At 47.8% G+C, this 21590-nt stretch overlaps 3 protein-coding genes across 3 annotated transcripts; 2 read left to right on the top strand and 1 right to left on the bottom strand.

Annotated features, from left to right (window-relative positions):
- Positions 1-532: 532 nt before the first annotated feature.
- On the top strand, positions 533-5235 carry H6S33_008571 (uncharacterized protein; the record flags this gene model as incomplete). The annotated part of the gene is made up of 5 exons (XM_044840106.1): positions 533-634; positions 691-759; positions 825-1777; positions 1852-4935; positions 4968-5235. 5 exons carry the CDS (start codon positions 533-535, stop codon positions 5233-5235), a joined length of 4476 nt encoding a protein of 1491 aa, XP_044687685.1.
- A 5818-nt stretch (positions 5236-11053) lies between these two features.
- Positions 11054-11311, top strand: H6S33_008570 (uncharacterized protein; the record flags this gene model as incomplete). The annotated part of the gene is made up of 3 exons (XM_044840095.1): positions 11054-11056; positions 11112-11202; positions 11256-11311. 3 exons carry the CDS (start codon positions 11054-11056, stop codon positions 11309-11311), a joined length of 150 nt encoding a protein of 49 aa, XP_044687684.1.
- An 844-nt stretch (positions 11312-12155) lies between these two features.
- H6S33_008569 (uncharacterized protein) lies at positions 12156-12998 on the bottom strand (the record flags this gene model as incomplete). The annotated part of the gene is made up of 1 exon (XM_044840084.1): positions 12156-12998. One exon carries the CDS (start codon positions 12996-12998, stop codon positions 12156-12158), a length of 843 nt encoding a protein of 280 aa, XP_044687683.1.
- Between the last annotated feature and the right edge of the window lie 8592 nt (positions 12999-21590).

Genomic DNA, 21590 nt, shown 5'->3' with positions numbered 1-21590 from the left:
TTGGTTGACAGCGACAGGGGTGTTTTGTAAGCACGACACATCAAATTTTGTTTCTTTGGTGCGGTTACCCTACCTGATTTGGTGCGGTTACCCTACCTGATTCGGTGCGGTTACCCTACCTGATTCGGTGCGGTTACCCTGCCTGCAGTCAGCGCGCGCGCGCGCTGCGAAAATTGAGGTGTCGCGCCCGTTGCACCGGTTGCGGAGTTGCGGAAATGCACCAAAAAAAACCCGTTTTCGACCCTGAAAATAACCCCCGGTGCGTCAAGTGGCCGGAACCCCCCTATTTTGCACCGGTGGGTCTATGGGAGCTGGGTGATAACACACACAACTCTTTGGGACCGGTCTCTTTGCCAAAAATTCAATCTACTGAATAAAATCTACTGAACAAAATCTACTGAATAAAATCTACTGAATAAAATTCTATCACCACTCTAACAATCAATATATTTGATTAAATTATCTGCTCTCTACCAAAACAAATTCTATAAAATACCGTTCCATAGTGTTATCACCCAGCTCTCTCGACAACATGTCGACGATTAAATGCACAAACTGCAAATGTTATGAGGATATCGTGGATTATGATCTCGATAGGAATGGCCGGCACCGTAAATCATGTCGACCATGTTTGGTGAGTTTACAAATTACTCAATTATTTGAGTTCTACTGATTCTGATCTTTAATAAGGCTCGCTTGCGTGAATATACACGTCGTCGAGCAGAAGCCAGACGGCGACAAATTGCGAACAATGAAGAGGTGAGTTGGCGAATCGTTTTGAATACCATTATTTGGGGCTATTATTCTAATAGATACTATGGCAGCCATCTCAGCCGCCAATTCAACCTGCGGTACCATTGGCATTCCAATCGTCACGGGCCCGTTGGACGCCATTGGAGTTGGGCAGAATGACAGTGATTTCTCCTTCATGTCAAGCTTTACATTGGCTAAGCGAGCGCGTGCAAGGGAGTTCAATCACGTTACCGCGGTTTGAAAATTGTTGCAAGAAAGGCGATGTTCAATTGCCGGCATTGGAACAAGCCCCCGAGTACCTACGGTACCTCCTCGAATCAACTGATACAATTGCTAGACAGTTCCGTAGCCGCATTAGGGAGTACAACTCCGCTTTGACCTTCACCTCCGTTAAATATACCTCAGATGAACGCATCGACCGTCAAGCTGGGGGGGTTACATGCTTCCAAATCCATGGCGAGCTATACCACCTTCAGGGGCCCCTGACTGCAGCAGCAAACGATACGCCCGCTTTTGCTCAGTTATATTTCTATGACCCACTCTACGCTGCACAAATGATGCAGCAGGGACATCCAACTCTAGATATTGCGGTTTTGGAACGGTTGACACAAGAGATACACACAGTCAATCCATTTATTCCATTATACAAGACAGCGAAGGAAAGATTGGAAGCTGCGTCCTCACAAGATGGAGATGTACGTGTCTTACTTAATCCGCAATTGCGGTTGATAGTGGAGAGTGGAGCGGACAAGCGGAGACACAATTTGCCTACAAGCAATGAAGTCGCTGCGATTATCCCGGATGAATATGGTGAAGCAGGATTCCGGGATATTGTCTTAGCACATAGAAATCTAGATGCCAATAGGCAGTTTAGTATAATTGATCCTAATCATGCCGCTTATATGCCCTTACATTATGTTCTGCTATTTCCAAATGGTGAGAGGGGTTGGCATTGGGGCTTACGGCTGCGGGATGAGTTGAACCGACGGAAGAATTTAAGGTTACAGCAACGCGAATTTTACAGGTTAGTTATAAACACCAATGGCTCAAAGACTTTTTGATATGGCTAACTTTTTGATTACTATACATGGTGTGCAGGTACCGACTGCATACCAGGACGACTGAACCCATGACTTTGTTCCTCTCGCAACGCCTATTTCAGCAGTATTTGGTAGATGCTTGGGCTGTTTGTGATCAGAATAAGTTGAATTGGCTTCGACTGAATCAGGCAAATATTCGGGCTGATCTGTATAATGGGTTGGCGGATAATATGTGGCAAGAGGACTTCAACCCGGAACAAACCGGGAAGCGTATCATTCTACCACGAAGCTATACAGGAGGCGACCGATACATGCTGCAGTTGTTCCAGGATTCCATGGCTATAGTCCATCATTTTGAGCGTCCCTCACTATTTGTTACCTTTACCGCGAATCCAAAGTGGGAAGAGATTACTGCGGAGTTACTACCGGGGCAAACTGCTGTTGATAGGCCAGATTTAGTTGCAAGGGTGTTCCATCTCAAGCAACAACAACTCCTCCAAGAAATAAAGCGTAAACACATCTTTGGTCGCTATCTTGAGTCTGTATGGACCATTGAGTACCAGAAGAGAGGGCTGCCACACATGTATCTACTGATATTCCTTCATCCGGATGATCGCTTTCTGACAGCAGAGAGGATCGACGAAATTGTGTGTGCAGAGTTACCGGACCCCGTGACTGATCCTACGGGGGAACTAAATGCAATCATTAGAAGTTGTATGGTACACGGTCCATATGGAGAGGCCAATATGCGATCGCCCTGCATGGCTTCAAAGGAGAATGGGGGACCAACTGCATGTTCGAAACGGTACCCTAAGGCCTATCAATCAGAGACAGTTGTACAGGAGGATGGCTATCCACTGTATAGAAGACGTAATGATGGCAGAACCTTTTCAGTGGCAGTAAGGGGCTCAGGGTTTAATCAAGAGTATCAGATGGACAACAGATGGGTGGTTCCATACAATCCTTATCTTTCTTTACGGTATAAAGCTCATATCAATGTCGAGATCTGTGGTTCTATCCACGCGATAAAATATATACACAAATATATATATAAAGGTTCAGATCGAACAACACTTCAAGTAGGGAGTGACTCGGATGAAATTACTAGATACCTCCAAGGGCGTTATATAGGACCCACTGAGGCTGTATGGCGTTTGTTCGAATACGGGATGCATGAAGAATACCCGTCTGTCATTCACTTGGCTGTTCACTTGCCTGGCGAGCAACCGGTATACTATGGGGATAACTCTAACCGGGAGGAGTCGATACAGAGGATGCAAAACTCGAGAACTACACTGATAGCTTATTTTGAGTACAATACAGAGCACGAGGATGGTACCCAGTATCTCTATCAAGATTTCCCGGTGTACGTTACCTATGACGCTAAATCGCGGAAATGGGCATCCAGGAAGAAAGGTGTGGCTATTGGACGTATGTGGCATTGCAATCCTATGATGGGGGAGAAATACTATATGCGTTTACTGTTAACCGTGATCCCTGGCGCAAGATCTTTTGATCATCTGAAAACTGTCAATCATGTGCTGTTTCCTACATTCAAGGCTGCATGCATTGCCCTTGGCTTATTGGACGATGATCAAGAGTGGGTGCAGTGCTTTACTGAAGCAAGCTTATTCTCGAGCGGATATTCCCTCCGTACACTCTTCACTACTGCCTTACTATTTGGCAACGTGACTGAACCTTTACAATTATGGGATAGATTCAAGTCAAATATCTGCGATGACTTGCCCCGAGCTATGGAAAGAAACACAGGTCTCATTATCCCCCCTGAGCTTCCGGATGCCCACCTGGACTATGGCCTCTACCTGATATCACAGATTCTTGCCGACTCCAATAGAACGCTTAACGACTTTGGATTGCCCCTCTATACAGTAGATTGGAACCGAACAGGTGGGAACGAGATGATTGCATCAGAACTACGATATGATATGGTTGTGGAAGCGGCAAGTCTACAGTTGAGAATCTCACAACTCAATTCAGATCAGTTGGAATGCTTTAATACTATTACACACAGTATTGAAGAAGCTGCGTCAGCCCTATTCTTCATTCAAGGACCCGCAGGTACTGGAAAAACGTTCCTATACAATGTCATCTGTAACCATTTCCGCTCCCAGGGTAAGATTGTGCTTTATGTTGCCTCTTCTGGCATTGCGGCACAGTTTCTCCCTAGAGGCAGAACATCCCATTCCAGATTCAAAATTCCGATTGCTATCCATGAGGGCTCAACATGTGACATCAAACGGGGTAGCCTGTTGGCCGGTTTAATTCAAAAGACCGCGCTGATCATCTGGGATGAGGTACCTATGCAGAATAAGTATTGCTTCGAAGCGGTTAGCCGGACCCTGAATGATATATGTAGTGTGAGTGATGATTGCCTGTTTGGAAATATTCCGGTCGTACTCGGAGGGGATTTTGCACAGATTTTAACAGTTGTGCAACGCGGTAATAGGGCTCAGATAGTGCAGGCATGCCTACAACGGTCTTCTTTATGGCAGCACTTCAAGATATTAAGACTCAAGATCAACATGAGGGTCCGCAATGGTGTTGAGAATGAGGTGTTTACGGCTTGGCTTGGGCAGATGAGCCATGATTCCCGATGGTATGGTAGAATATCTCTACCACCATACATCCAGAGCTGTAAGACAATTGAGGACCTTTGTATGCATGTATTCCCGCGGCATATAATTGAATCTGCCCCAACAAATTACACCGCATTCTCGAAGCGGGCGATTCAGGCGATGAGAAACGATACAGTCGCTGAGTTCAATGATAGAGTTCTACAGCAAATTCAAGGCGAGGTGCACACGTACTATTCGGTGGACACTGTTGACAGCGGGAATTCAGAAGAGAATGCAAACCTGCTACCTCCAGAATATCTGCAGGATCTCAATCCATCTGGCCTCCCACTATCTATCATCAAAGTAAAGGTGGGGGCGCCCATAATTCTACTCCGCAATCTATTTCCGAAGCAAGGTCTCTGCAATGGAACACGAATGACGGTAACTAAACTGGGTATACGGTGTATCGAAGTCAAGATTCTGGGTGGTGAGTTTGATGGTGAGCCAAAGGTTATACCACGTATACAGCTTTCATCCACTGAGGGATGTAAGGAACCATGGGCGAGGTATAAGCTGAGGGGTCGAGGGACATGGTTAGGTTCCCCGAGGGAAGGGACAGGCCTCGCGCGAGGGCGAGGGATGACGCAGTGGTGTACCCAAAGGCAGGGACAGAGGTCTGTACGCGGACAGCGGAGAGGACAGCGACGAAGGTCTGTACGAGGACAGAGGTAAGGGTCCGTACGAGGACGGAGATAACGGCGGTCGGCATGTTAACCGAACGGAACGAGGCGAGGAATAGAGAGGCGGCGAAGATCATAACAGCGGGCGCGCCGGGCATAAGGGACAGCAGACGTAACGGGGACTGAGAGTAAAAGTAATGTATTAAAGCGAGGAAAATCCCCAAAGTAATAACCCACAGTAGAATACAAGATGTTGCGTAAGGAAAGAGAAGGAAAGACAACAGAAGACCAAGCAACTCTATATAGTAAGAAGATAACAACCGATTACTAATCCCACGGAACCTTCCAGACTTCCTAATAACTCATACGTTTGGTATAGCCGTGTAGTTCGTAACAGTTTAGCTCCTCCCCCCAAAAGGCGAGCTCCTGCGAGCAAGCAGACAAAACAATATAAGAAAAAAAAGAATATAACAAAGCAAATAAAGAAGACCGACACCGGGAAACACAAGGTAGGACGGTGTCAAATACTAAAGAAACCATAAGAAACTTATCCCTTCCCACGTGGGGCCCTCTTAGGGGCTAAGGCGGGTTTGGTGGGGTACAGGGAGTGAAAACGTTGCAGCGATCCTAGCTCCGCATCGAGATTCCGGGCGGGTTCCCAAGTGGGTTGCTCGTAGCCCGTCCATTTGACCAGGTATTGTAGTTGTCGATGACGTATCCGCGAATCTAGCACCTCCTGCACTTCAAATTCCTCTTCCCCTTCGACGATTACCGGCGGCGGGGGTGGTTGTATATGGCCAGGAAGAGGCTGCGTCCGGGCGGGCTCTAGCAGGAGACGTGAAACACCGGATGGGACTTCATCGATGGGGGAAGCTCCAGTCGGTAGGCGTGCGATCCAATGCGTTCGAGTATTTTGAACTTCCCTAAGCGTTTATGGTCCAATTTATCCGAGGGCCGAGTGGTTCGTATATGTTTTCGCGACAACCATACCAAATCCCCTACTTCTAATCGTGGTTCGGGGAGTCGGGTGGTGTTGGCGTTATCGGCAGCGGCGGCTTGGGCGTACAGAATCTCGGATCGCAAGGCGGTCTGTAAGGTGGTGATCGAATTTGCAAATTCTAGGACTTCCTTCGGCGTAGCTTCGTGTCTTTCTTCGGCGGGTAGGATGTCCAGTTGGGGATTATACCCGTAGTTGGCGAAGAAGGGACTAACCCCCAAGGGCTCCGTGGTGGCGTTATTATGCGCGAACTCTGCCAGCGGGAGAAATTCTGCCCAGTTGTCCTGTTGGTAATTGACGTATCCCCGCAAGTACTGTTCCATGATTGCGTTCACTCTTTCGGTTTGTCCATCGGTTTGTGGGTGGAATGCGGTACTGAATCGAGGTTTGATGTCCAATTGGTTACACAGTGCTTTCCAGAACTGCGAGGTAAAGGTTGTGCCCCTATCTGATACTATGTCCTTTGGCAGCCCGTGAGATTTCCAGACGTGTTGTAAGAATAAGCGGGCCAGTTCGGGGGCGTCCGCCGTATCTCTAGTGGGGATGTAGTGGGCCATTCTGGTGAGTCGGTCGACAACTACGAGGATGGCGTTGGATCCTTGGGACTCTGGTAGGCCGGTGACATGGTCCATTGACAATGAGGACCAGGGTTTAGCTGGGGGAGTGAGAGGTTTAAGGAGGCCATAAGGGGCGTGTCGGGCCGGCTTGATCCGTGTGCAAGTGTCGCAGTGGTCCACGTAGCGGTCCACATACTTTCGCATTTGGGGCCAGTAGTAGTTTCGTGACAGGAGTTCCAGCGTGCGGGCGCGTCCAGGGTGTCCGGCCGAAGGTGCGTCGTGGTTAGTGCGGAGGATCTCTAGCTTAATAGCGGCGTCGTCGGGGACGTATAGTAGGCCCTGATAGTACAGTAACCCATCCTTGATTGCACATTCTCCGATAGGAAGGAAACGAGAGTGTTTCTTCCTGGCGATGATGTCCTTCATCAATTGTTTGGACAGTGGGTCATTGGCTAAGGCAGCCTGCAGTTCATCGTGGCGGGCGGATGATACCTTGGTGGGTCTGGGGACCTCTAGTGCGGCGGCTAGACGGAGGTTCTTTGGCTTGAGTATAACCTGATGCTGTTGGGTCAGTCTTTCATCCCCTTCCTTAGGGAGATCTCCAGATCGACGTGTGAGGGCATCAGGTTTTCCATTCTTCGCACCCGGTCGGTAGGTAACCACAAAGTTGAAGGAAGACAGCGTTAGGGACCAGCGAGCTTCGCGACGGTTAAGAATCTTCGTGGTCATGAAGTGTTCCAGGTTCTTGTGGTCGCAGTATACCGTGATCTCCTGGTTACTCGGTTCCAGGTACTTTCGCCATTCCTCAAACGCACCGACAATCGCCAGCAGCTCCTTGTCATAGATGTCGTAGTTGCATTCGGCAGGCGTCATCTTGTGGGAGTAGAAGGCCACTGGGTGTAAGATTCCTTGGTCGTCTTTCTGGGAGAGTACGGCGGCCGCGACAAAATCAGAGGCATCGGTTTCCAATATGCAGGCCCGTTCGGGGTCAAAATGCTTCAGTATTGGTGCCGTAGTGAAAGCTTCTTTTAGCTGGTTGAAGGCGTGGTCCGCAGCGGGGGTCCATACAAACTGGGCATCCTTCTTTAGCAGATTGGTCATCGGAGATACCACTTTAGAGTAGTCGCGGATGAATCTCCGATAGAAATTTGCGAATCCCAAAAAGACCTGTATGTCGTGTACCGAGGTAGGTGTTTTCCACTCCTGTATCGCCTTGGTTTTGTCGGTAGCCATGGTAACCCCTTCGCCCGATATGATGTACCCTAAGTATTCCGTACGATCGACATGGAACTCGCACTTCTCAGGCTTGCAGTGGAGCCCTGCCGCTTGTAGTTTGTTCAGGATGGTGTTGACATGTCGCTGGTGTTCCTCCTCCGTGTTCGAGTAGATCAGGATGTCGTCGAGGTACACAGTACAGAAGTCGTCGAGGTGGGTCCGGAGGGTGTCGTTCATGAAGGCTTGGAAGGTGGCGGGTGCGTTTGTGAGTCCAAAGGGCATCACCAAGTATTCGAACAGTCCATACCGAGTCCGGAAAGCGGTTTTCCATTCCTCCCCTTCTTTTATCCTTATCTGATTGTACCCATTGCGGAGGTCCAGCTTAGTGTAGATCTTGGCGTCCTTGAGTCTATCCAGGGTATCGTTAATCAGCGGCAGTGGATAGCGGTTCTTGACCGTGAGGGCATTGAGGGCGCGATAATCCACACACAGTCGTAGGGAGCCATCCTTTTTCTTAATGAACAGGACAGGGGCTCCGGCGGGGGAGGAAGAAGAGCGTATGTAACCTCGAGTCAATTGGTCATCAAGGTATTCCCGAAGGGTCTTCAATTCTTCTGACGACATGCCGTATAATGGGCCAAATGGCGGTTGCTTGCCTTCTTGCAATGGGATCTCGTGGTCGATATACCGATGGATAGGGAGCGCTTGGGCCTCTGATTCCTGGAATAGGTGGAGGTACTGGTGGTAGGTGGTAGGGACCAATTCTTCGGTGGAGTTAGACGGCGCTGGGTTCGGACCGGCGGGACGGGCAGCCAGGAGGAAGAGGTGGTTTTCGGGCTGTTGTGCTTCCCTACGGAAACGGGCCGCCGACAGGGTGATGGTACGGTGAAGAGCGGGGGGCCTCGGGGGTATCGGAGGTGGTGGCAGGGTGGCGGCGGCGGCAGTCAGCGGGGAGGAAGCGAGGGTGGAGGTCCATAAGGCAGCGGTATGTTGTCTGCATCGGTCGGCATGGAAGGAAATGGATCGATCAGCGAATCGAATTTCGGCGGCGTGGTGTTGGAGCCAGGGGAGCCCCAGTACTACCTTAGCGTCACCTAATTGGGTGACGAATAAGGAGATCCCTTCCACGTGGGTGCCTACTTCGAGGCGGAGCTTACAGGAATGAGTGATGTCTCCGGAGGCGATAGGTCGACCGTCGATTACCTGTAACTGCCTCGGCCTGGGAAGCGGCTCGGTGGAGTAGCCGCGGGATTGGGCAAACGAGGCATCGATAAATCCGTACCCAGTGGCTCCGGTGTCGACTAGGGCGTGGAGATTTTCCTTGTTCTTAGACAGCAGTATCGGTAACTCGAATGGTTCACAGTCGCCGGGATGGTGGAGTTGCCTAATCTTAAGTCTGGCACCTATCCGTCTTGACCGTAGTAGTCGCATGGCAGTATGGGGGCCGGGGCCGTTCTCGACATGGGCTGTACCATGATGGAGGGTGACGAGGGCGGGGAGTAGTGGGGCTCCTAGCTGGTGGAGGGTGTTCAAGACCTTAACCGGAGATGGGTAAGGTCCTAACCCGGTGAGGTACGGCCGGAAAGGTATGGGGGCTAGTGCCAAAAAACACCAGCCCGGGTCATTCCTTGTCGGCCGTCCCCAAGGAATGGAGCGTCGGAGGAGGCGGCATTGTAGGCGGCGAGTACGCCGGGATGGCTTCAGTGGTGGGATGTGGTCGGCGAGTGGTTCTTTCGTGGCCTGCATGTAGAGTCTACAGAGAAGGCAGGCTATAGGCCAGGCTAGAAGGAAGAGTGCGGCGTTCGTAAACATTAGAATGGTGTCTGTGGTCTCCGCGGAGAGCGAGGGTATCGATGGTCGCCTAAGCGAGGTGAGTTGGTGGGTGTCAGTCGACCCTAAGCGACGCAACATAGTGTAAGGAACCATGGGCGAGATATAAGCTGAGGGGTCGAGGGACATGGTTAGGTTCCCCGAGGGAAGGGACAGGCCTCGCGCGAGGGCGAGGGATGACGCAGTGGTGTACCCAAAGGCAGGGACAGAGGTCTGTACGCGGACAGCGGAGAGGACAGCGACGAAGGTCTGTACGAGGACAGAGGTAAGGGTCCGTACGAGGACGGAGATAACGGCGGTCGGCATGTTAACCGAACGGAACGAGGCGAGGAATAGAGAGGCGGCGAAGATCATGACAGCGGGCGCGCCGGGCATAAGGGACAGCAGACGTAACGGGGACTGAGAGTAAAAGCAATGTATTAAAGCGAGGAAAATCCCCAAAGTAATAACCCACAGTAGAATACAAGATGTTGCGTAAGGAAAGAGAAGGAAAGACAACAGAAGAACAAGCAACTCTATATAGTAAGAAGATAACAACCGATTACTAATCCCACGGAACCTTCCAGACTTCCTAATAACTCATACGTTTGGTATAGCCGTGTAGTTCGTAACAAGGGAGATCTACCTTTCACATTAATGAGGAGGCAGTTGCCTATTCGGCTATGCTTTGCGATGACCGTCAATAAATCGCAGGGTCAATCACTGGATGTTGTTGGGGTTGACTTGAGGTCTGATCCCTTCACTCACGGGCAGCTCTATGTAGCGCTCTCGAGAGTCACAGATGTAGCTGGCTTGATGGTGCTGCAACGAGATGAGACACCGTCTCAAACAGACAACATTGTATACCGTGAAGTGCTGCTGTAAAGAAGTAAGTCCCTTTAATCCATATTTTTATTGATACTGTTTCATGGATCGACTAGTGGAGGTACGGGGTTATGAAGAGTCGGATTAGTCAGAAAGGTTCTATTGGGTTCTACCGGGTTCCGTTGATTGTTAATGTATGAGTCAGGTTGGATTTGTCATCGTTGGAATTTCCTTGAAGTATATTAAGGGGGGTTTTGTTTGTATTTTGTCTTCTTCTTCTTCTTCTTTCTTTACGCAACGTCTTCTGTATCTACGCTGTCTATTACTGCTTAATATCATCGTCCTCTTCTTTCCTCAAGAAGACCACCGCCTCGCTTTCTCCTTGTCTCGTCGAACCTTACCAACGCTAAGAGCTCCGTAGCATCCCTATTGCGAGCTCCCCTACCGTCCCCTATTACACTCTTCGTACTCTGCGGAATACTCGCTACTCACCCCCTTGAGATACTGACTGTCGGTTAGGATATAAAGGATTTGTGCTGGAGCCGGTTGAAGGACTCGGGGGTATATGATTGGAGGAGTTAGATGGTGGATTTCTGAATAGATGGTATGTATATGCTGCGAGCTGACAGATTGGTATATTACACTAACAATTATTATAGGTTCTTGGTAAGGGAAGGGAAAGAGAGCTGGGTTACGGTATTGGGTGTAGGATGGGGGAATGGAAGAAGTCGGAGGACTGGGTATCGAATGGTAAGTATATATCTCAATAACGTACTCCATGGAACTGCTAACCAAACGTATAGGTAGAACAAATTCGGGAAGTGGTGGAAAGGATCAGGGCATGGAGGAAATAGGATAGAAGGATGGACTTGCAGGCGGGAAAAAGGGCTGGAAATGGCGAAGGAAACGGTGGGATACGGGATAGTGGAGGAAATGGGATGGCAGGTGGGAGGAAACTTGATAGAAAAGTGGAGGAAACGGGGAGGAATTGGAGTTGGATTAAAAGCGGTGGACTGTATTTAGTTAGCACTTTGTATTTCTTTAGCGTGTATGTTTCCTTACATTTACCTGTCTTATTCCCTGTCTTATTGTTGTTTTCTAGAGTGTTCTCTTTGTAATAGAAATATATAACACTGTTAAAAAAAACATATAATTAGTAGAAAAAAACTGCATCGAGTTACCCCGGTTATTTACCCCATTCCCCGACTATGATCGTGTGAATTTATTAATTTTGTCACAGACTGCCGGATGGAGTAAATAACCGGGGCATTACACTCTTGGATCGTTGATCTCAAGGGAATGAGTAGCGAGTATTCCGCAGGGCACGAAGAGCGTAGCAGGGGACGGTGTGGGAGCTCCACGATATGGGTCTTACGGGGCTCTAGCGTCGGTAAGGTTTGAAGGGGACGAGAACAAAGCGAGGCGGTGGTCTTCTTGAGGAAAGAAGAGAACGAGAGTATTATATAGCAATAGACAGCGTAGATACAGAAGACGTTGCGTAAAGAAAGAAGAAGAAAAAGAACGAGAAGTACAAACAAACCCCATTTAATATACTCAAGGAAATCCAGCGATGACAAATCCAACATGACTCATACATTAACAACCAACAGAACCCGGTAGAACCCAATAGAACCTTTCTGACTAATCCGACTCTTCATAACCCCGTACCTCCACTGATCGATCCATGAAAGTAGCCCCTCCCTTCAAGCGCGAGCTCCTGCGAGCCTTAACCTTAATCTTTCCTTCCAATGGTCCAGGTTTGTCGGGGTAGCGTATATGGAAGATATCAACGGTGGCGGTGTTATCGTGGTATGCGGCGGGTTCCAGGTAGGGTCGGTATAGCCCGTCCACTTAACAAAGTATTGTAGGCCAGTGTTTCGTAATTCTCGCGAGTCCAAGATTTCCTCAACTGCATACTCCTCCTCTTGTTCGACGATAATGGGCGGGGGTGGTGGTTGAATTTGCCCTAGGACAGGATCATTCGCAACGGGGTCCAGCAATGACACATGGAAGACGGGGTGCATCTTCAGACTCCTAGGCAGGTCGACTCGATACGCATATGGCGATATAATTTCCTTAACGGGGAACGGTCCCAGTTTCTTCCAGTCCAGTTTCCGGGAGTTACGCGTGGTTCGGATGTTTTTTGCTGAAACAAACACCATATCACCGACATCGTACTGTGGGGCCGGCGTTCGTTTAGTATTGACGGCCTGCTCTTGTTGATCCTGCGCTGTACGGATATTGGAACGTAGGTGCTCGTGGAGTTCTTTCATCTTCGAGGCGAAGTCTTTAGCGTTAAGACTCGGTGGGGTCTTGTCCAACGATTTGATCGTTACTGTAAACCGGGGGTGGAACCCATAGTTCACGAAGAATGGTGTAGCTTTGGTGGATACGGAGACCTGATTGTTGGCGGAGAATTCTGCCATAGGAAGCCATTTTACCCAATCGTCCTGTTGATAAGAGACATACCCACGTAGATATTGCTCCATTACAGCATTCAGCCTTTCGGTTTGGCCGTCGGTCTCTGGGTGGAAGGCGGTGGACATCCTTGCTTCGATGTTGAGGTGTTTACAAAGAGCCTTCCAAAACTTAGCTGTAAATTGCGTACCGCGATCGGAGGTGACGTGTGTGGGTAGCCCGTGGAGCTTCCATATGTTTCGCAGGTATAGTCAGGCGACGTCTTCGGAGTTGACAGTAGTATTGCAGGGCAGGAGATGTCGCATCTTTGTTAGCCAGTCAACCACTACCATAATTGCATCGTACCCTTCACTTTCCGGTAGGCCCGTAACGAAGTCCATCGATACCTCCCGCCATGGTTGTTCGGGAATCGGTAAAGGTCGAAGTACGCCGAGTTTTCCATGGGTGTTGGGTTTACTTCGTTGACAGGTGTGACAGTTCCGAACGTAGCGGGCAATGTAATTTCGCATGAGGGGCCAATAGTAGTCCCGACTGACGAGTTCGAATGTTTTTTCACGTCCCGGGTGTCCAGCAGAGGCAGCGTCATGGTAAAGTTGGAGGATTCGAAGCTTAAGGGGGTCGTAATCAGGGACATATATGCTGCCTCGGTAAAGCAATCGGCCTTCAACCTCGGTGCATTCGGCGAGTGATATGTCTTTTGATTGTCGATCGCCTTTATTCCGCATATCCAGTATTTTTTGGGGAAACGGGTCAGCGCTATATCCTTCATCAAATAATTCCTGCAGTGAGGCGTTCTTTTCAGCGGGCTCATTTGAGAAAGAACCCGCCAACAAACTTAGCTTTGCATCAAGATTCTCCTTCTTCAACACAACTTGACTCTGATGCAATTGTCTTTCATCCCCCTCTCCAGGGAGATCTCCTGATCTTCTTGTCAACGCGTCCGGTTTCCCTCCTTGTTTCCCTGGTCGGTATTTGATAACAAAATTAAATCGTGACAGGTATTCTGCCCACCGTGCTTGTCTCCGGTTGAGCTGTTTAGTACTCATAAAGTATTCGAGGTTCTTATGATCGGATATGACGGCGATTGGGTGTGCAGCCCCTTCAAGTTCCGGTCGCCACTCTTCAAAAGACCGAATGATTGCCAGTAATTCCTTGTCGTAAATCTCGTAGTTGCATTCGGCGGGGGAGTGTTTTTTCGAGAAGTACGCAACAGGTCGGAGGATACCATTGTCATCGTAATGGGAGAGTACACCGGCGGAGACATAGTCAGATGCGTCGGTTTCCACAGTAATTTCCTTTTCCGGGTCGAAATGAGTGAGAATGGGCGCCGTGGTAAAGGCTTCTTTCAGGGCATTGAAGGCGGTTTGGGCTTCGCGTGTCCATCCAAATGATGTGTCCTTACGTGTCAGTTTGGTAAGAGGAGAAGCCAGTTCCGAGAATCCGCGTATAAATCGGCGGTAAAAGTTAGCGAAACCTAGGAATGCTTGTACATCCTTAACTGTTTTGGGGACGGTCCAATTCTTCACCGTCTCCACTTTCCTTGGGTCCATTTTAATACCATTGGGTTCGATAATCAGGCCGAGATAGGTGGTGCTTTGTGTGTGAAATTCGCATTTCTCCGGTTTCAGCAGTATTCCATTTTTTTGTAGGGCTTCCAGTACTTTTTCGACGTGTACTTGATGTTCCTCGAAGGTGTCGCTGTAAATAAGGATATCGTCAAGGTAGGCTGTACAGAACATGTCAAGGTAATCACGGACGCAATCATTAATAAAATGTTGGAAGGTGGCTGGTGCATTGGTAAGGCCGAAGGGCATTACGGTGTATTCGAAATGTCCGTAACGCGTTCGGAAGGCTGTTTTCCATTCCTCACCCTCAGCCATTCGAATCTGATTGTACCCTTGGTGAAGATCAAGCTTGGTGTACCACTTGGCTTTGGAAAGGCGATCGAGAGTTTCCCGGATAAGTGGTAGCGGGTAGCGGTTTTTGACAGTAAGTTCGTTGAGGCCACGATAGTCGACACAAAGGCGGAGTGTTCCATCGGCCTTTTTAACAAATAGGACAGGGGCACCGGCAGGCGAAGAGCTGGCCTGAATGAACCCCTTTTGAAGGTTGTCCTGTATGTATTGTTTCAGCACGATGAGTTCCTCGCGGGATATACCATAAAGTGGCCCAAAAGGGGGCTCTTTCCCTTCCTTGAGCGGTATCTTATGATCATAGGGGCGGCGTGGCGGCATCCCGTTAGCGAATTCTTCGTCCATCATTTTATGAAATCTCTCATACCGGGTTGGGACCCGGTTCCTCCAGTCTTGCTTAGGGGCCACGCCCGTTGCTTGATCTATTTCTTCAATAGTTGTACTAAAGATTTGGAGTTTGTCTCTTCGAGCAAAGCGACAAAGAGCAGCTGAACTGACGAGGTGAAAACGGGGCGGTGGTGCAATCCCTCTAATGGGAACGGGTATCGGGGAAGAGTTGCACTTGCGTTTGCAGTATTCGGAGTCGAACAGTATGCTGTTGTCCTTAAACCGTAATGTTGCATCGTGCAATTGAAGCCAGGGGATTCCGAGGACGAGTAGATACGAGCCAAGTTTGGTGACGAAGAAAGGGGTAGTTTCATGGTGGGAGTCAATGGACAGCGGCAGATAGCAGAGGTGGGTAATTTGTCCGGAATATATGGGCCGACCGTCGATGACTTCAAGGGTGCGGGGTGATTTAAGGGGGAGAAGTGGGAAGTTGTTATGGCGCGCAAATGTTTCATCAATGAATGCGAATCCGGAGCAACCGGTATCGATCAGTGCGTGGGTTTGAATGGATGTTTTATTGTTTATAATTTTACAAGAAGCAACAAAATGATCCCCATCCAATTTATCCTCCACAGACGATACCGAGAAGCCAGAGATAGAAAACGCAGACAAAGGAGAGACATTGGAAGGTCCCGGACAGGGGCCATTGATCAAGCCCGGGACTACTGATAACCCGACTCAGAGGAGGCGGGACTAGCGACCGGTGGAGCAGCGGTGTCGACGGCCGTATGGCTGGGTGCGAGGAGGGCGCCTCTCATAACCGGTTGGTTACCGAGCGGGCGATTGGCAGAGGGGCAGTTGGCAAAGACATGACCGGGGTTGGCACAGTACATACAGAGATTGTTGTCCCTTCGCCATTGTTTTTCAGCGGCGGAGGTTTTGCGTTGTCCATTGACAAAAGTATATCGTTGTTCGATGGCAGGACGTTGAGTGGGGCGGCTTTGGAGAGCGGAGAGGTCCATTGGGGCGAGGCCTCCGGCGGTATGAGATGGGTGTGCGGCAGCGGCGGGGGCGGTGAATTTTCCCATTGTATTCCGAATGGCCCGTTGTTCAGCTTTGCGGCCCCGAACCTGGTTGTCGATTGTCATCAACATGGTGGCATAGGCTTCGACGGTGTTAGGCCTGTCTGTCCGGTATGTCATGGCATCCTTCAGGTCTTCCGACAGTCCGTCGGCCAGGGCATCGATCTTGGCTCCCTCGTTGTAGTCCAGGTATGCCACGATGCAGAGGAACTGCGAATAATAGGTAGCGAAGTCCCCTTTGCCTTGCTTCAGGGCAACGAGTTGGCGACGGGCGGTACCCCGGGGGTCTGGGTCCCCAAAGGAGGCTTCCAAATGGGCGACGAAGGCAGTGACAGAGGAGAAGGGGGCGGCAGGGTTAGCGTTAACGAGTGGGACGACTTGGTCAAGGGCCCTTCCTTCCAAGCGGCTGACGGCGTAGATAACCTTTGCTGCCTCGTTCCGGAACCGATCGTGGTTAACTTCAAGTTTCATTCGAAGTTGGGTAGTGAATCCGGGGAGCTTGGTACGGGTGCCATCGAATTTTTCAGGGTCTGGAAACTTTTCGGACCTGAAGGCGGGGACAGGAGTAGGTGGAGGGGCGGGCGCAACGGGGACAGCGACGGTAGGGGCAGGAGCAGCGCGGGCGACATTGAGGTCGAGGTTGAGCCGGTTTATCTGCTCCTCGAGGTTGTCAATGGTTTCGTTGGCAGCGGTGAGTTGTGTATGAAGGGTGTCCCTTTGGAGGTGGACACGCTGGACGAGGGTGGCGATGTTGTCGAATAGTTCAGCAGGGCCGGCCTCATACATCTGCCTGAATTCCTCTACATCTTTGGGTGCATTCCATGCAGGTGGGTCGGGGGTGGACATATCGTACGGTGCGGATGACGACGCAACGTAATCTCAAGGGAATGAGTAGCGAGTATTCCGCAGGGCACGAAGAGCGTAGCAGGGGACGGTGTGGGAGCTCCACGATATGGGTACTATGGGGCTCTAGCGTCGGTAAGGTTTGAAGGGGACGAGAACAAAGCGAGGCGGTGGTCTTCTTGAGGAAAGAAGAGAACGAGAGTATTATATAGCAATAGACAGCGTAGATACAGAAGACGTTGCGTAAAGAAAGAAGAAGAAAAAGAACGAGAAGTACAAACAAACCCCCCTTAATATACTCAAGGAAATCCAGCGATGACAAATCCAACATGACTCATACATTAACAACCAACAGAACCCGGTAGAACCCAATAGAACCTTTCTGACTAATCCAACTCTTCATAACCCCGTACCTCCACTGATCGATCCATGAAAGTTGACTGTTTCCAGCCTCCCCAAGCGGACAACCGTCTTCCTATAAGAGACATAAATGCCAAAGTTATAGGGTTATCAATGACACATCCTCTAACTAATGTCTGAATTTCACAGCTCGCGCTCCCGCCATGAGTTGAACCCATAGCATTGAGGACATGTATCAGATATCTACCACTAAGCTAAGTACCTTTGTTGCACCAGCAACTCTTTTGGACCCTAAATACCTTGCAAGTATTATTTTTTATTTTTTAATTTTTTTATTTTTTATTATTTTTTTTTTTTTTTATATGTAATTTAATATAATATTTCCGCTGCCTAAATTGCGCACACAACTCGCGGTCGCGAGGTGGCTCACCCCTAGTCTAATATGTACTACGATAGAGCAGTTTCGCGCTCGGTTGAACCCTGACCCTGATATCTGAGTGGCAACCAATCCGCCCCACCAAATCGCCCGTGGTCAACCAACAGCGGCCAATGCCCAGTCAATCAAAACAAAATGTAGGAGTAATAAATTATATCTTAATAATTAAATTATATCTTAATAAATAAATGTGCTATCTAATATCTTCTATAGTGTATCTACTGGAGTACACTTTAAGGGGTACTTTGGTACATGTATCTTTGGTGCGGTTCCCCGCTGACACGCCGGCCCATAACCTTAACCCTGACCGCTGTGTGGCAACCAATCCGCCCCACCCAGGCCGGTCAACACCCGGATCAACACCCGGGCCGGTCAACACCCGGTCAACAGCCGGGCCTATTCAATTAAACAAAATATTGGAATACTATAAATAGGGACTGCCCCCCCCCCCCCATCCCACCATCTTTTAAAACAATTTTGATCAACGAAAAACAACAATGAATTCCATAACGTGCCGTAAATGCAAATGGGAGAAACCTCTTGAAGAGTACGATCTGAATAATTAAGGAGAACCACGTAAATCATGTCGTACATGTTTGGTATGTATTGTTGAATCTTTCCGGGTGACAGTTATACTTTGCTCTAACAAATTGTATAGCAACTAGAGAGAGAACGAAGAACAGCAAGTAGAGCCGTAAGATTAATGTAGGAAGAAAATAATATAGAGGTATTACGATTTTGGTTATTGAATGTTTTTTCGGATGGTTTCTAACAGTAATCCAGCTCCGTCCGGTTTTACCAGTTGCAGCGCCCTCTCCAATGGCATTTCTATCTTCCCGAACAAAATGGTCACTATTGATACTTGGGCGTATTCCAATTGTTTGCCAATCATGCAAAGCTTTGCATTGGCTAAATGAACGTTCAAGCTGCACCGGGAGATCAATTCAAACACCAATATTTGAGAATTGTTGCAAGAAGGGAGACGTTGTACTTGAAATTCTTAAACCCCCTTCTGATTATCTGAAGTACCTGTTGCAATCTTTAGAAACTGTCCCAAGAAACTTCCGGAAACATATACGGGAATATAATTCAGCACTTACATTTACCTCAGTCAAATACAATATGGATACGAGAGTTGGCGCAAATGGCGGTGGTATAAGTTGCTTTCAAATTCATGGTGAATTATATTATCTTCAGAGACCATTGGTACCAGCAATCGGAGCAACCCCTTCCTTCGCACAACTATATATGTACGATTCAGAATATTCAGCTCAAGAACGACATGGAATACTTCCAACTTTAGATATTATGGTACTTCAATGTCTCACCATGGAGTTAAATTCAATAAATCCGTTTATTGAATTTTATAAAACAGCAAAAGAAAGATTGGATAATGCTTCAATACAAGATGGGAATGCACGCGTCATACTTAATCCACGTCTTCAATTGATAGTTGAAACAGGAGCAGATAAACGACGAAACAACTTACCTACAAGTAACGAGGTGGCGGTAATAATTCCCAATGAATATGAAGAAGCTGGATTCCGTGAAATTGTATTGGCACATAGAAATCCATTGCCAAATCAAATGTTCAGTATCATCAATCCTAACCATGCTGCGTATATGCCATTGCATTACGTATTGCTTTTTCCAAATGGAGATACCGGTTGGCATTGGAGTTTACAACTTCAAGATCGATTGAATAATCGGAAAGTATTGCGTTTAGGTTAACGTGAATTTTATCGGTATGTTTAATATATTATCATAGAAATCATTACTAACTTATTACAAAGCTATCGTATTGATTCACGTTCAACCGAGCCTTTAACACTATTTCAATCTCAAAAGCTTTTCAGCAATATTTGGTTGACGCATGAGCTGTATTTGATCAGAACAAACTGAATTGGATACGTTTGAATCAATCAAGACTCTGATCCGATTTGTATAATGGCCTGGCCGATGCTATACTTCAAGAACACTTCAATCCAGAACAAACCGGATGGAGAATAATACTTCTTAGCAGCTATAGCGGTGGTGATCGTTATATGCAAGAATTATACAAGGATTCAATAGCTATCATAAGACACTTCGGAAGACCTTCACTTTTCACCACATTTACAGCGAAGCCTAAATGGTCGGAAATCGTTGCAGAGTTACTTCTAGGTCAAACAGCTATCGATCGTCCAGATTTAGTTGCGAGAGTTTTTCATCTCAAACAACAAAAGCTTTTGTAGGAAATTAAACATAATTATATTCTTGGACATTACCTCGGATGTGTCTGGACTATTGAATATCAGAAACGTGGTTTACCACATATGCATCTTCTATTATTTTTAAACCCTGAGGACAGATTCATGACTTCTGAACGTATTGACCAGATTGTATGTACTGAATTGCCGGATCTTCAATTTGATCCCGATAGTGAACTCACAGCTGTTGTCAAATCATGTATGGTGCATGGCCTATGTGGAGAATTGGCATTCGATTCACCATGTATGATCTCGAAAACACCTGATGCACCTCGACTTTGCACCAAACGGTATCCTAAACAATTTCAGAATGAAACTGTTATACAAGAAGATGGATACCCATTATATCGACGTCGTAATGATGGTAACAACTTTATGGTTCCTTTAAGAGGTTCACGAGATGTTCGAATGCATACTTTTGATAACAGATGGATTGTGCCTTATAATCCTTATTTGTCCTAGTGTTATAAAGCAAATATAAACGTTGAAGTATGTGCAACAATCAATGCAATTAAATATATTCACAAGTATATTTACAAAGGATCCGACCGTACAACTCTGGAAGTGGATTCAAATTCGGATGAAGTCAAAAGATATTTGCAAGGTCGATACATTGGTCCAACAGAAGCTGTTTGGCGTTTGTTTGAATTCTCAATGCATGAAAAATCTCCAGCTGTTATTCATCTCGCAATCCATATGTCAAATGAACAGCCTATATACTTTGAGGTGAATATCAATGAACAGGCTTTACGGGAGAGAATGCTGTTAGCGAAGTCAACGCTCATTACATTCTTTGAATATAATCAGTTACATGAAGATGGACAACAATATCTTTACCAGGATTTCCCACCACACTTTACTTACAATCCACAACTCCGGAAATAGGCACCTAGAAAATGCGGTATTGCAATTGGCCGTATGTATCATTGTAATCCTTTAGTCGGAGAGAAATATTATCTCCGTCTATTATTGACAGTTGTTCGTGGTGCCCAATTATTTGAGCATAATTCTGGAAGTTTATATTAAAGCAAACTCCATTAAATTACACATACTTTCAGCTCACTGGCACTGGCATCGGTACTGTAAAAACCGGAGTCACCACACCCACCCGCTCTTCCCAAAATTTGATCACATTCAAGCTCACACTTCGCCCTGGCGAGGTGGCCAACTGCTAGTTTAATATGTACTCTGTGTTACCAGCTCGCTATGTCGATTCACCATTGGGTAACAAAGGAAAATAACAAATCGTATGTACTAAATATATATATCAGCGATGAACAGGAGGACTCCGCGAACCCAATTAACGCCGCAACCTTCCGCCTCTCAATTGGCAAGCCCGCCAATAATATATACAGCCCAAAAGGGGCGCTTAGAGGTTGTTAGAGAAATATATACTTGAGTTGCTACAGCTTGCATGGCGAAGGAATCCTTCTGTTACGTTAGAAACTGGCAAAATTGAATTTGGCGGGCCGGTTGCGCCGTTGGTGGTAGGTTGGCTGGTTGGCGGTAG

The sequence above is a fragment of the Morchella sextelata genome, assembly GCF_020137385.1.
Source record: "Morchella sextelata strain SCLS chromosome Unknown scls_27, whole genome shotgun sequence".
Classification (NCBI taxonomy): Eukaryota; Fungi; Ascomycota; class Pezizomycetes; order Pezizales; family Morchellaceae; genus Morchella; species Morchella sextelata.
Note: the sequence above shows the minus strand (reverse complement) of the source record. Positions and strands in the feature narration are given on the sequence as shown.